General features: G+C 35.3%; 1 protein-coding gene across 13 annotated transcripts in view; it reads left to right on the forward strand.

Moving 5' to 3' along the window:
* Positions 1–12,547, forward strand: part of REPS1 (RALBP1 associated Eps domain containing 1) — a 64,896-nt gene that overhangs the window by 20,543 nt on the left and 31,806 nt on the right. For all 13 annotated transcript variants that reach the window (XM_054630243.2, XM_054630232.2, XM_054630233.2 and 10 more), the window contains exon 4: positions 8,085–8,238. In XM_054630243.2, the coding sequence (XP_054486218.1) occupies positions 8,085–8,238 (154 nt within the window). The remainder of the gene's footprint in view (positions 1–8,084; positions 8,239–12,547) is intronic.

Raw genomic sequence — 12,547 nt, forward strand, 5'->3', positions numbered from 1 at the left:
GAATTAATGAAAACTGTAAAAACTTAGAACTCTATGCCTTCTCATACACAATTCCTTGGGTTTACAGTCTTGATGCTTTTTATCCATGGGGAAATCCTTTCTGATTGTCTTTTCTACAAACAAGAGCTGAGTACAAATGCTAAATTTTGCTGGGTATATGTATTGAATTACCTGTTTTCTTCCCCATGGTATGCTTTATTTCTGGGCTTATTTTGTAAAGAATTGGGGAACTTGCAAATGTGCCATAGTCTCTGCGGGAATCAAGGAATCACTCATAAACATTTATTAGTCTCTATGGAAATAGCCCAGACTGATCCAATATAAAGAAAAAGTAAATTAGTAGAGGAAATCCATAATCAGTGTTTGCCTGCCACTTCCTTTCTTTCAAAGAGAAGATAGGGAATATAATGAAAAAAGAGCTGGCAGTAGGTCTCAAGATAGCTTTTTACTGTCAGGTTTTGGTTAGGTGTGTTTGAGAGAGCTACCAAGCACTTTGCACATTGCAGATTTCCTAAGTCTGATTGTGAGGTTTTGGTTGGATTGAAACGGTGTTTTATATGCTTCCATCATGATGTTGAGTTTATTTAGTGAACAGTTGTAATTTGGTGCAGGAATCTGTAGTGGCATAATGTTAAAATAAGAAAAAGAAAAGTAAATCTGGTGTTTCAGGTCTTCAAGTTCAGAATAAAAATGCTGCATATTCCCAAAAGTGTTTGTGCATCCCAATTTAATTTCTCTGTTTTGGCTGATAAAAGCAACTTGGTATCTCTTTTTTACACAAGTCTGTCTGGGATCTTCAGAATAAGGAAACTCTGTATCTAAGTCCTTGGAGTAATCTGGCCCAGAAAGCCGGCTTGGAACAAATGTAGCAGACAGCACAGCATTGAGTCCAGCAGTTTTAAGTTTCAGAGTCTAGAACATCAGGGAAGTATTGTCTAATTGTGCATCCTGTTGTAAAGATGAACAATCTATGGCTAAGGCTACATTTCTGTACAAGGAACCCATTCAAGCAGCCTTATTGTCCCAATCTAATACTTAGTGATTCAGATACCAGGTTAGAAATAAACTGAGAAAGCAACTTGAGCCCAGGTTTCTCACTTAACCATATAAATACTGTAATTGGTTTGTTTTATAAAAGATGGGTACTGCTTTTATCCATGTTTTCATGAAATTGCTGATTTAGTTGTCTTGACCTGGAGATACCATTCAGATTTATGAAATCTAGAAGTTTCAGATTCTGAATTCTCTTGCCACCTTTTTGACTGATAAGTATTTGAAGAGATGAAGTCTGACAGGTAAATCAAAATGTGTCACCTTCCTAGGGATCACTCTTCTTTCTGGAGGAATATGTCAGTTAAGCTTGGATATTTCACTCATGGAGCTTATCATGTACTTGTTAGATTCTCCATTTGCAAATTTGGAGGTTTGTTTTTTCTTAAACTGTTTGTGGCTTTGAGAATGTGATCTGCACTTGAAAATACATTGGTTTCTTAAAATGCTATGGCTGAAATATTTTTTGTATGACATAAAGTATCTTAATCTTCATTTTTAAAAACTGGTTCATTTATATGCAGATTTCTGTATTGGTGAGATTTGTCATGCATAGTATAATATCTCATAATCACAAATAATTTATGTAGAACTTTACACAGTATGTTGTCTACTGAAATGTTCTAGGTAAAACTGTTTCTTTTTCAATGCATTATTTCAGCAGTTCCCTCAATGAACTTTATTTCGAGGCAGGGAATCAAGAAATAGCAGTTAGGTTGTGTTTCCATAAATGATTTTGTGGTAGCTTTTGTAATTTATAAATATAGCACTAGGCAGAAATCTGTATCTTTTTCATATTGTTAGAAGGTGACTGAAGTCATGCTCAGCTGTCATGATCCGGTTAGAAGGTGACTGAAGTCATAAAATCAGCTGCAGAACTGATTTTAGGAGTCTAGCTGAGTAATGAAAGATGCCATCACTCACTGGATAGCATGTTAACTGCACATCCTAGTGGAGATAAAACACTGGATGAAAATATTTTTTTTTCCTTCTGACAGAATTTCTTATTCCTGTGAAATAGAGGCTAAGTAGATTTGAGCACTTCTGCTGACAATGTGACATCTATACAAGCACTTTGGTGACATAGGTATGCTACCACAGTAGCATATACAATACCTTAATAGTAGCAGCTATGTTACTAAAAATGTTATTGTACTGAAAACTTTCATAGAATAGCAGCAATGTTGAGATTAGGAAGAATTTTGTGTCTTCTGAAGGTAGAATGACTAAATATCAGAAATTACTAAATATTCTCAGTGTTGGAGACGTTTTGTGTTTTGCTGTTAAAGCCAAAAAACAAATACCTTTTTTAGATTTTTCAGTATGATCTGATGTTGATCAGGTACTGCTTTAGGATACTTTAATTCTTTTCCAGGAAAGGGGGTATTTAGCTTCAATAGATACTGAGACTTTAACATCTGAAAAACACCTATGTGACAAACACTTACAGGCTGAAACTTGCTATACCCCTGAAAATAAAAGGTAAAGCTGAAGGTGCTCCTCTGCCTATGGGTGCATTACACATCTTACTGGCACTCCAGGTCATATTGATTTAGTGCTGTCAGTGCAGCCTTAGGAAGAGAAGCTCAAATTTGGTACCTGTAGCAGACAGAATTTGATAAAGAATTTCAATTCTTTCAACTGTATGAAAACCAGTGTGATTTTATTTTAAGGTTCTGCTAGTAGTTCTGGTAATTTGTTTCTGTGCACTTCTGTTTTATAGATTGAACAGGTAATTTCAGATGAAATATACCTGGTTTACAAGCACAGAACTGGAAAAGATCTCATATATAATTTTATTATTATAAGAAGTTTTTAAAAAGATCAGCGTTCTCTCTTGAACCTGCAAAGCCTTTTATTCCACACTGGCTTTGTTGGGAAAAAACTATTCCAGGGCCTTAGTAGGAATATTCATATGGTGGGAATTCCCACGTAACTCAGCCTATTCATTTAACACTTTGTCATTAGTATTTGCTGCAGGGCACTGCCAGTATTTACTGGAAAATTATTGCATTCCACTTTAGCTCTGTTTTGCTTGACAAAATAATCCATAGTCTCAGTTTCATTTCATAAAGTCGTTACCAGTAATCCTTAATCCTTCTCTGCCTGTGATCCAATTTGAATTTGCATTTATTGAAAATATTTTGCTACATTTGTATTTCTTGTTCCAAGTGATATTTTACCAGTAATAATACTAATTGGTAGGGTTCTTTCCTGTTTTTGCTTGATATGTCTCACCTCCTATACCTTGGCAGCTGTGAATAAAGCAAATCTGTCATACTTGACATACTGTAGGGGTCTGATACATGACCTGTGCATCCAGTCTTCTCTTTATGGCCTTTGGTAGTAACATTCATTATGCAAGAAAAACTGTATTTCATGTTTTAAAATTTGATAACTGACTGTTCCCTATGTCCTGAAAGGGATCCATCTCTCTGCCGCCTTACATTTGTTGTTACAATTTGTAAGCATGCTATGTAGTGTGCATAATTGGTTACCTAAAGTATCAAATTAGGTTATTGTCCAAATCAGTCCTTCAAGAGCATTATTAGAAACTTCCCTTCAATCTTGTAATTTCCATTCTAGTACAATCCAGCTTTGCCCCTTCTATAGCTAGTTCTTTTGCACCTTAGATCCTTGTATTAATCTCCACATTATTGGAACTATCTTGTATGACACCTACTGAGGTAATGCTCAGCTTCAGGTTAAATGTAGTGCAGTTCCTTTGTTGAGGAAATCACAAAAATACCAGTATAATTTCTCATGCTGTGATTGATCCCTTTTTCATTTGTCTCTGGTTTAGTTATTATTCTCCTCATTTGGCTGAACCACACATCCTGCCTTGAAAAATGTGCTGTAGGTGAAGTTCTCATTGAACCTTGGGCTGTTTTGTTCTTTGGTGTGAAGGCCAGTTGATTAAAAAAACCTGGGTTCTACAGTGCAGTTGCCATCTCTAAATAAATCTTTTTTCATGATGAATCTGATGACGAACTTGTAGACAGGTTGGGTGATATCAGGACCTGGATCACAACACCTTTGAAACTATTCTGGAGATATCATGTCTGGCTTCATTGCCTCTGGAATTCTTGTTAGGCAGTTTTCTTCTGGCCTGATGTGTGCAACCCAGGAAAAGGCTTATAATCTCATTTGTCTCATTATGCTTATAATGCCCTTGTCAGGCTGAGATCCCTCTGGACAATATTGTCCCTTTAGCACGTTATTGTGCTGCCTTAAGCCAGTTTATTTGACTTGTGTACTAAGTCTCTTTCTTTAGTCATATATTATATCACCTTTTTTAATTAACATGCTATTTTTAACTTCTAGTCAGTTCAAAAATATCCAAGTTACAAGTACTTCAAGTCTCAGTTTTGTAGTTCCAATCTGACAAAAAATGCTTTTTCAATGTTTTTAATGTGATTTTTTTTTCTTAATTAAGATGCACTACTTTTTTTTATTAGTTATTGACAAAGATGTCCTCATTAGTTTGATTTAACATGAAAATGTTAACCATTTATGTCACCATGCTTTTATTAAGATATTTTCTGGAATCATTTAAAGAGATAAGTGGCTTAACGTAGTAAAATACAGAATGTTGTAATTACTTTGATTTTTATTGAGATTTGTCAAGAGGGAAAATGAAAAGTAGTGGTTTAAATGTTTAAATGTAATTGCATTGAAAATACTAAAAAAATTTATAAAAATAAGATTTTAATGGTAGCTGATCTAATAAACATCTACTACAGTGTGCAGACGCTGAGTAAAATTTTCAAAGTTCCCAAAGAGATTAGATGGGTAACTTCAAATGTCTGAGCTACCAGTAAGCTAAATAATGCAAACTATTCTTACAACATGCTACAGTTTGGGAGAGCAGGTAAGTTAGGTTATGTATCCTAATTATCTTTTAAAAATTTGATTCTGGATTTTTCAAGCTTTGAAAATCAATTTCTTATATTAGTAGATTGGACAGGTGACAGCAGAGAACCCTCCTTGCTCAGTTGTAACAAACGCTTTCATAAACTCTCAAAACACTCTCACTTTGTGCAAGTGTGCATTGCAGCTGAGAATAACGTTGGTTCTGATAAAACTACTCTGACTCTTTAGTAGAAGTGTGAAACTCAAGACAAAACTGTAGTGGAAACTGTACAATAAATCATGTTTTCTAGGTAAAACTGATAACTTTTTATCCAGTGTAAAAGCAGATTCATAGTTAATAACCTATATACAAGGGGTAAATGAACCTGTATATAATTGCAATTATATACAGGTTCATTTACCCCTTGTATATAGGTTTTCTATATTTCTACTGCCTCCCCAGCCTTTTTTGGCTTTCATCTTTCTTCTTTACACTTGCATCAAGCTACCAGCATTTTGGCCAAGACATTTGCTATATACACACCTATTTGCATGTGTATATATAAATATGTTTTTAAAAAACACCTAAGGGTTTTAGCTCTCTTGAGATTCTAGTTAGCTAGGTGAATGAATGCCATGAGTGGTATTTGTGAGCGACTAGGATTGTGCAGAATGAACCTAAAGATGGTGCCAGAGCAACACTGTCTAAATTGGGTTTAAACTGGTTTGGGAATGTATGACTTATAATGACAGTACAGCTAAAAATGTGGATTGTCCACCTTCCCGAAGTTTGACATCAGAGCTGGTGACATGCTTTTGCTGTTCAATTATTTTTGGAGTCTGTAAGCTCCAAATCAATTGTGGGAAATCTGTAAGTGTTCAGAATTCTGATATAATGTTGTTTTGCCTGCTGAGGGCAAAGTTAACTATTTCCCATGTTTGTGCTTCTGATGATCTGATTACTGTGACTACATGCTTTACAGAATCGCACGAACCACATGTAAAGATTTAGAAGAATTAAAATTGGGGATCATACTTAAAATTCCTTCCTGTGCTGGCAGCATAAGACCAGCTGTTAGGCAGAGGCTTACTGAAGTCACAGTTCTCAGCCTAGGGCAGGGTTGCTTCATGATGATGAATGTGTGTCAAGTTTTAATGTTCACATGCAGTTATGAGAAGTAGTGAGTCGTTTCCTCTAGGTAGGCTATCAAACATTTGTCTGCCTCAGGTTTTCTTCTGTGTCTTTCTGGACCATCTGATTTGTAAGAGTACTGGATTATATTAATAACATCTGTGTCCAAGCATAGCTTTCTCTACTTCTGTCCATGATATTTTGTCTAAAAAATTCAAACATCCCTCAAATCTTGTTTGAGAAAAGATGACTAAAAGCCAATAGAAGAGGGAGCAAGCTAATAGAAGAGGGAGCTTTTCATTGATTTAAGTGATGCATTGTCATGTTGCACCTATCACCTGTTGCACAGTAGCCATTCAACCTCAGTTCCATTTTCCAGCCTGCAAGTGGCACTCTGAAAACCCTGACTCCTTCCCCTCTTGTCCCCATGTACCAGTGAGTATAAGAACATCCTGCCATTGAAAATAAATCTGTTAACTAAATACAACAAGGAGAAATCTTCAGGCACATTCCAGAAAGGCATGTAGCTGCAACAAAAAAAGGTATCTTGAGTTGATGGAGGTACTGTGGAGGAGCAGTAACACAGCCTGTGCAGTCAGCTGATCCCTCAGTTAAAAGCTGAACTGAATTAGTATTGCTCCCAGCCATTTTGTAAAACTCTTTGCCAGTATGTATGTATTTAAATACTTGGAATAGAAAAGTTTGAAATCTTGTGGCCTAGAAACTTAGTGGAGGAAATCTGACTTTGATGGTCAGAACTTCCAGAAAATACCTCATCTGCAGAATCAACCAAGATGGCTTCACTTCACAAGGAGTAGGAAAATCAGAGGGCAAGAGAAAAGGCAAAAGTTTACATCAACATATTGTAAATTAATAGTCATTGTGGCTCTAAAGCTTTTTTGTTAGGATGCATGTACTTTTAGAATATACCTTGCTTTCTAACTTTTAAAAACGCTTTTAGACTTTCATAGGTGTAATATTTTTTTAAAAGCTTAATGGTCTTTGAATATTAGGCAGAGTAAATCAGTTTGGGTAATTTTGGGGAAGCCTACATTCAGTCTGTCTGTTGGTACTTGATAATATGCTAACACCTGTTTACATAGGGTACCAAACTTTGTGTACTGCTGACACAGATTTTGAGGTTTTCGGCTTTGTTATTACTTTTCAGGATATTTGGCGTTCAAGATTTGCTTTTTTTTCCTTGTTTTTACTAGTACAGTTCAGTTCAAATTGGGAGAACTGGCAAACAAAAATTTCAAAATATAAAGATGTAGGGAAGAAATTACTTTCTACTACATGAATACTTGGTACAATATAAACTATTTTTCCTTTATATTTTATTTGAAATGAGGTAAAGTGGTAATCTGAATGTCTTATGAGAACTGATTCCATGTAGAAATTGCACATGTGATTCTCTTTTTTCCCACCTGTTCAGGAAGAGTATAATACAGAATGGGATTAAAGAGAAGTGTGAGCCTTAGCATTATGGCAACATTGCCTTGTACTTCCCAGCAGAGAAGTATATCTTAGCTGGCACCATTCTTTTTAAAAAATTGAATTTGTGTTTTTGCATATTAAAAAAAAATCAAATGTCCTATTTGGTGATTTTTTTTTCATCAATCCTTAATTCTGGTTTGTTTTAAATGAAAGTAAATAACTGTGAATCATTTGATTAGCATTTGGTATAATAATAAATTGCACAGTAAGTATTTCTTTTGAGACCTGGTTTCAAATGTAACTTTTATTAGAAGTGAATCTTATAATCTAGTTTCCTCTGTATCTAAGCCATTTAACTCAGCATTGCTGTTGTTTTAAGAATGCCAAGTTAAAAATATATTAGATTACATTGTTTGATGTAAATGTGTTCAGTCCTAGTTATACTGTATCTGACTTCTCCTGTTCCCTCATTTTAATAAGTACTAAAATTTTCATTCTCTAAAGTGAGAGTTTAACTGCAGTGACGGTTGTTTCTAGAAATAATGGTTTTAGATAGACTTTTATGCATTTAGTTATGTACTAAAAATGTTAAAAGATGCCTTTGTTTTATTAGGAGTCCACATCTCCAGTTGTTTCACCACAACAATCCCCACCAACCTCTCCGCATACTTGGAGGAAGCACAACCGCCATCCCAGCGGAGGGAATAATGAGCGACCCCTTGCTGCACCTGGGCCTTTTTGGGCTCCATTTAGTGAAGTACAACCAGGTATAAACGTCCTGTTATGCTTCCGTGGTAACCCAACGTTGTGGAATTGTTAAATAACTATAATAAATGAGCTTAGGACAGTTTATCTTCGTGTTTTCCAGTCCTGGAAATTTTCTTGCAGATTCAAGTGTCTGGGTTGATAGCAGCACTGTAGAATCTGGGGTCTTGCATATGGCAGATCCATTTATTAGTGTCCCATGGAAATTGCTAAGGGTTTGGAGGGAGGGAAAGAGTGCTTAAGTTTTCCAGTGGAAAGTTTTTAAAAATAAAGCTGATAATCCTGTTGAAATTGTGCAGAAGCTGTCAGTATACCTGCAAATGTGGGGACCTCAAGGGAAAGCAGCAGATAATATATTGTTTGCTTGAATTATATTTCTGGTAGATTAGCTGAATTGCCAGAACAATTAATTTTATTTCTTTAAAGTTTATGTAAACAACTGAAGCATCTGCATTTCCCATCTGTCAAGGTAGAACCACTTATTTCAGTGAAGCTTTTTGTCCTTTAATGTTCTTCATTTAACATGAAGACCATCCCTGTTATTGTATCACTGAAATCAAATTTTAAAGTTTTCCTCCTTAATATGTCTTATTTTAAAAAGTTCTATTTTCTTTTCTGATACCTGGTAGTCTTAATAAATTTGGGAGCAACTGTAATTCAGGTTTTTATTTTGATGATACTGCTAAATAATGTTGCATTTTGTAGGTTGTAGTTTGAAATTGACCTGTGATTACTTGGTTTATTTCAGTTACAATATTCCAAAAGTGGTCTGACACTTTCCAATTATTGTCCTTCTGTAATTCTAAGCATCTGTGGAGGAACAGGGATTCTATTAGAATTGGTTGGATAAGAAAATAAAACTTCAGAAGTGAAATGGGTTGTATGCCGAGGTTTATGCCAGTGTCCTGAATGTTGTTCGCTAGTAAGTCCCAGTCAATTTACAATTAAAAAAAAATTAGTCTGCTCATTGCTTACATGATCTCTTCTAAGGGTTCAGTCCAAGCACTGTCAGCACTCGATTTCTCAATGTTCTTTCTCCTGTAGTTCAGCTGACTTTTGTTTCTCTAAAGCTGAAATACAAGTGTGTCTGATATTGAACTTGTGAAGTTTTTCTAATTTAAAAAGTCACATACTCCGGGACAGTATGCAAACTCTTCCTTGTGTTGAAGAGTTCAATATTGTTATCTTTAAAATAAAATTGCAATGCCATGTTAATATTTCAGTTTGGTAATGGTTTCCCTATGATGTTTAATGGGTAAATTTTTCAGAAGTTGTCTGAGCATATTTCTGAACTAGCTCAATATTCCCTGATTTTATATTCCATACTGGAGCACATTCACAGTTTATTTAAAGTAATTCCAACATGCTATTATAGCAGGATTGTGTCTTCTAGCAATGCTAAAGTCAAAGTGGTTTTTCATATATTACTTTAACAAAAATCTTCAGTGTAATTTACTGTGGATGATCCTTTTGCACTGCAGATGATTAATTATTGCTATGAATTTCAGCTGTTGTAGGCAGTTCAGCTTTTTCCCCCTCCTCTTGATCCTACATTTTAAGGACAGTGTTTATAGAAAAATTGTTATCATGACATTTAGATAGAACCAGACAGACTGCTGATTAGTTTTCTTAAGATCAGTACTACAAGCTCATCTTGATTCCAGTGCAAGATATTTTTGAGAAACCAGGTGAATCAATAGGGCTGTGCCAGTTCATTTGTGATCCAAGCAAAATGAGAACCCAGGTCTCTCTGCTTGTATTTTGCTTTAGTCTCAAACATTATTTCACATAGTGAGGTTGTCAACCGTAAGAATGGAATCTCATTTGTGAAAATCTTTCTGGTGGGTCAGATAATAAAGAGCATGTTGCTTAAACCAGAAGGGCAAAAATCAAATCTAATTTTTTTGTTGAAGAAAGATATATTTAAACTGGAAGATTCTGACTTATGCATAGTAAACATTCCATTGTATTCTTATACTCCCACTATGAACAAAGTTAAACAGTGTTTTCTCTATTGAATTGGGCTGTAGAATAATTATTAGATAAAAAGTCAATTGTTGGTTTTAAAAATCTTACACATTGTCCTGCATTAGAAATCTAACTCATAGCTGTAGTTATCAGTTTCTTGGAAGAAAACCTGTTTTCATCTCAACAGAACAAAAGAATTTCGATTTTACAGTTTTTTGTCACTGTGTTGTCCTGTCACTGTAATTCAGTTAGGATAGTGTTAATACTTTGTATGTATATTACTGGTTTCTGAGGCACTGTCACTCTAGCTCAGTGTGCTTACAAATATGAAATCAGAAGCCAAGGCTTGTTACCATCTCTCTTGAAGAATTTTTGTATAGAGAGCCCCAAAGGATGCATTTATTTTACATTAGTATCAGGAATTGAAATTCAGTGACAGATATTGATTACCTGTGTAGAATATTTATAGTTAGCTCAGGTCTCATCCTGCAATGTCAGAGTCAAGTCTGTTAAAACCTGAGTCTCTCAAGTGTTTCAGGTGCCTTTGATTTAGCAGTTTAAGATAACGTTATGATGTTGACAAACTTGGGAGAAAGAACCCTTCCCTACTTTAAATGATAGTTGAGTGGCATGTCAGAATGAGAAAATATTTTTTCATTACCTTGTTGTCTTTTGGGACTGGAAGCAAACCAGAATATTTATGTACATAGTATCCAAATAATGATCTAAAACAAATTTAAAAATCTGAGATCTTCTGTTCTGTCCTAGGATATGTGTTAGCTTTTTGGCATGACATCAGAGATTTGTGTTGATATCTGAATATGCATGAGAAATTGCAGCTCTAAACCATACTGCTTTCTTTTCTCTTTGGGAGGGATTTTGTAGCCGTTTGTGAGCACTTCAGGGACATGTGGAAGTGGAAGTAGAACATGTGTACAAGTGGAAAAAAGTTTAATATTGATAATGAAGTTGAATGCTAATATGTCTACTGTGCTAACAGTTCCCTTGCATCTTCAGAGCCCTAAGATATTTACTGGGCTTACAGGGGACTGAACAGTCCTTTGTCCCCTATTTAATGCTACTGATGATAATTGGCCTTGTTGCAAACTTTAGAATACTCTTACCTGGGCATAAGAGCTCTCCAGCATTTTATCTTATTGTAAGAATTGTATTCAGCTTCTGGTTTTGTTTCACCACAGATTGATGAAAAGGAAAGCAATTCTTAGTTTACAGAGTTAGTTGAAAATTTGGTTCTAGTAAACCAATATTTATTTAGTTATTGAAAAGTACATGTTAACTGGGTAGAATATTTCTTACATTTCCATTTATATCTCAAAGTAAAGGGGGGTAGCTTTTATTCCACAGGAAATGAGATAATTTTCCATAAGTTATCAATGTGTTGGTAAGATATTCAAGGTAGAGGAAGAGAGCAGCTACAGGAATTTGTTAGGTCTTCATACTAAACATAGAACATTAGACTTCACCAGCTTATTCAAATCTGATAATTGGCCTTGGGCCTATTCTTCATTTAAAGTGGTGTTGCAGGTATTTCCACTGATGAAGATGCACAGAGACCACTGAACATTTCCTTCATTGGGTTACAAATCTTAAAATAAAAAGAGACTAATTGCTTTGAGTCTTCTCTGTGACTCAGTTTTCTTCCAATTTTTCTTCCACGTTTCTTTTTCCAATTTGATTGTGTTAAATTGAGTTATTGGCTGGTGGCAGTCCATGAGTATGTGCGTAGATCCAAGTCTCCATGGTTACTGGTAATCTTTCTCCAGTGTTCTCCAGCCATCCCATCCTCTGTCCTAAAGCATTGCACTGGAGAGTAAATAACATGAAGAGTAATGTAAGAATGTTCTTGCTGGTATTATTTGAATGGGAGAGAAAGGAAGCAGTTCTTGCAATACCTGTAAAGTACTCGGAAGGTATCACAGTTTGCTGCTGCTGGCATTTCCATTGCTGTCAGAGTACTGCTTTGGAACAGATACTGTGCTAAGTGAGATATGAATTGAATTGTACCAAGATCAGTTGTTGAGAGTAATGAAGGAGGAGTAAACATATAAAAGGTTAATGGTAATAATGTCAGTGTCTGAGAGGGAAGGGGAAAGTCAGTGTATCAAAAATAAAATATCAAAAGAAAGGTCTTGTCTGCCTTAGACTGTCTCTTAGTCTTGAAAGAGACAAGGTGGAAAGAGACTGAGCTTTTCTCCTGAATTTCATTTTAGTGTTGGAGAGTTAGGTGAACTACTGAAGAAGAACCTCAGAGCAAATAAAGCATTGTCAAATGCCTTACCTTTATTCTCAGCACTTTTGGATAAAGTTACTAGAAGCTCCAGG

Source organism: Agelaius phoeniceus, chromosome 3 (genome assembly GCF_051311805.1).
Source record: "Agelaius phoeniceus isolate bAgePho1 chromosome 3, bAgePho1.hap1, whole genome shotgun sequence".
NCBI classification, from domain to species: domain Eukaryota; kingdom Metazoa; phylum Chordata; class Aves; order Passeriformes; family Icteridae; genus Agelaius; species Agelaius phoeniceus.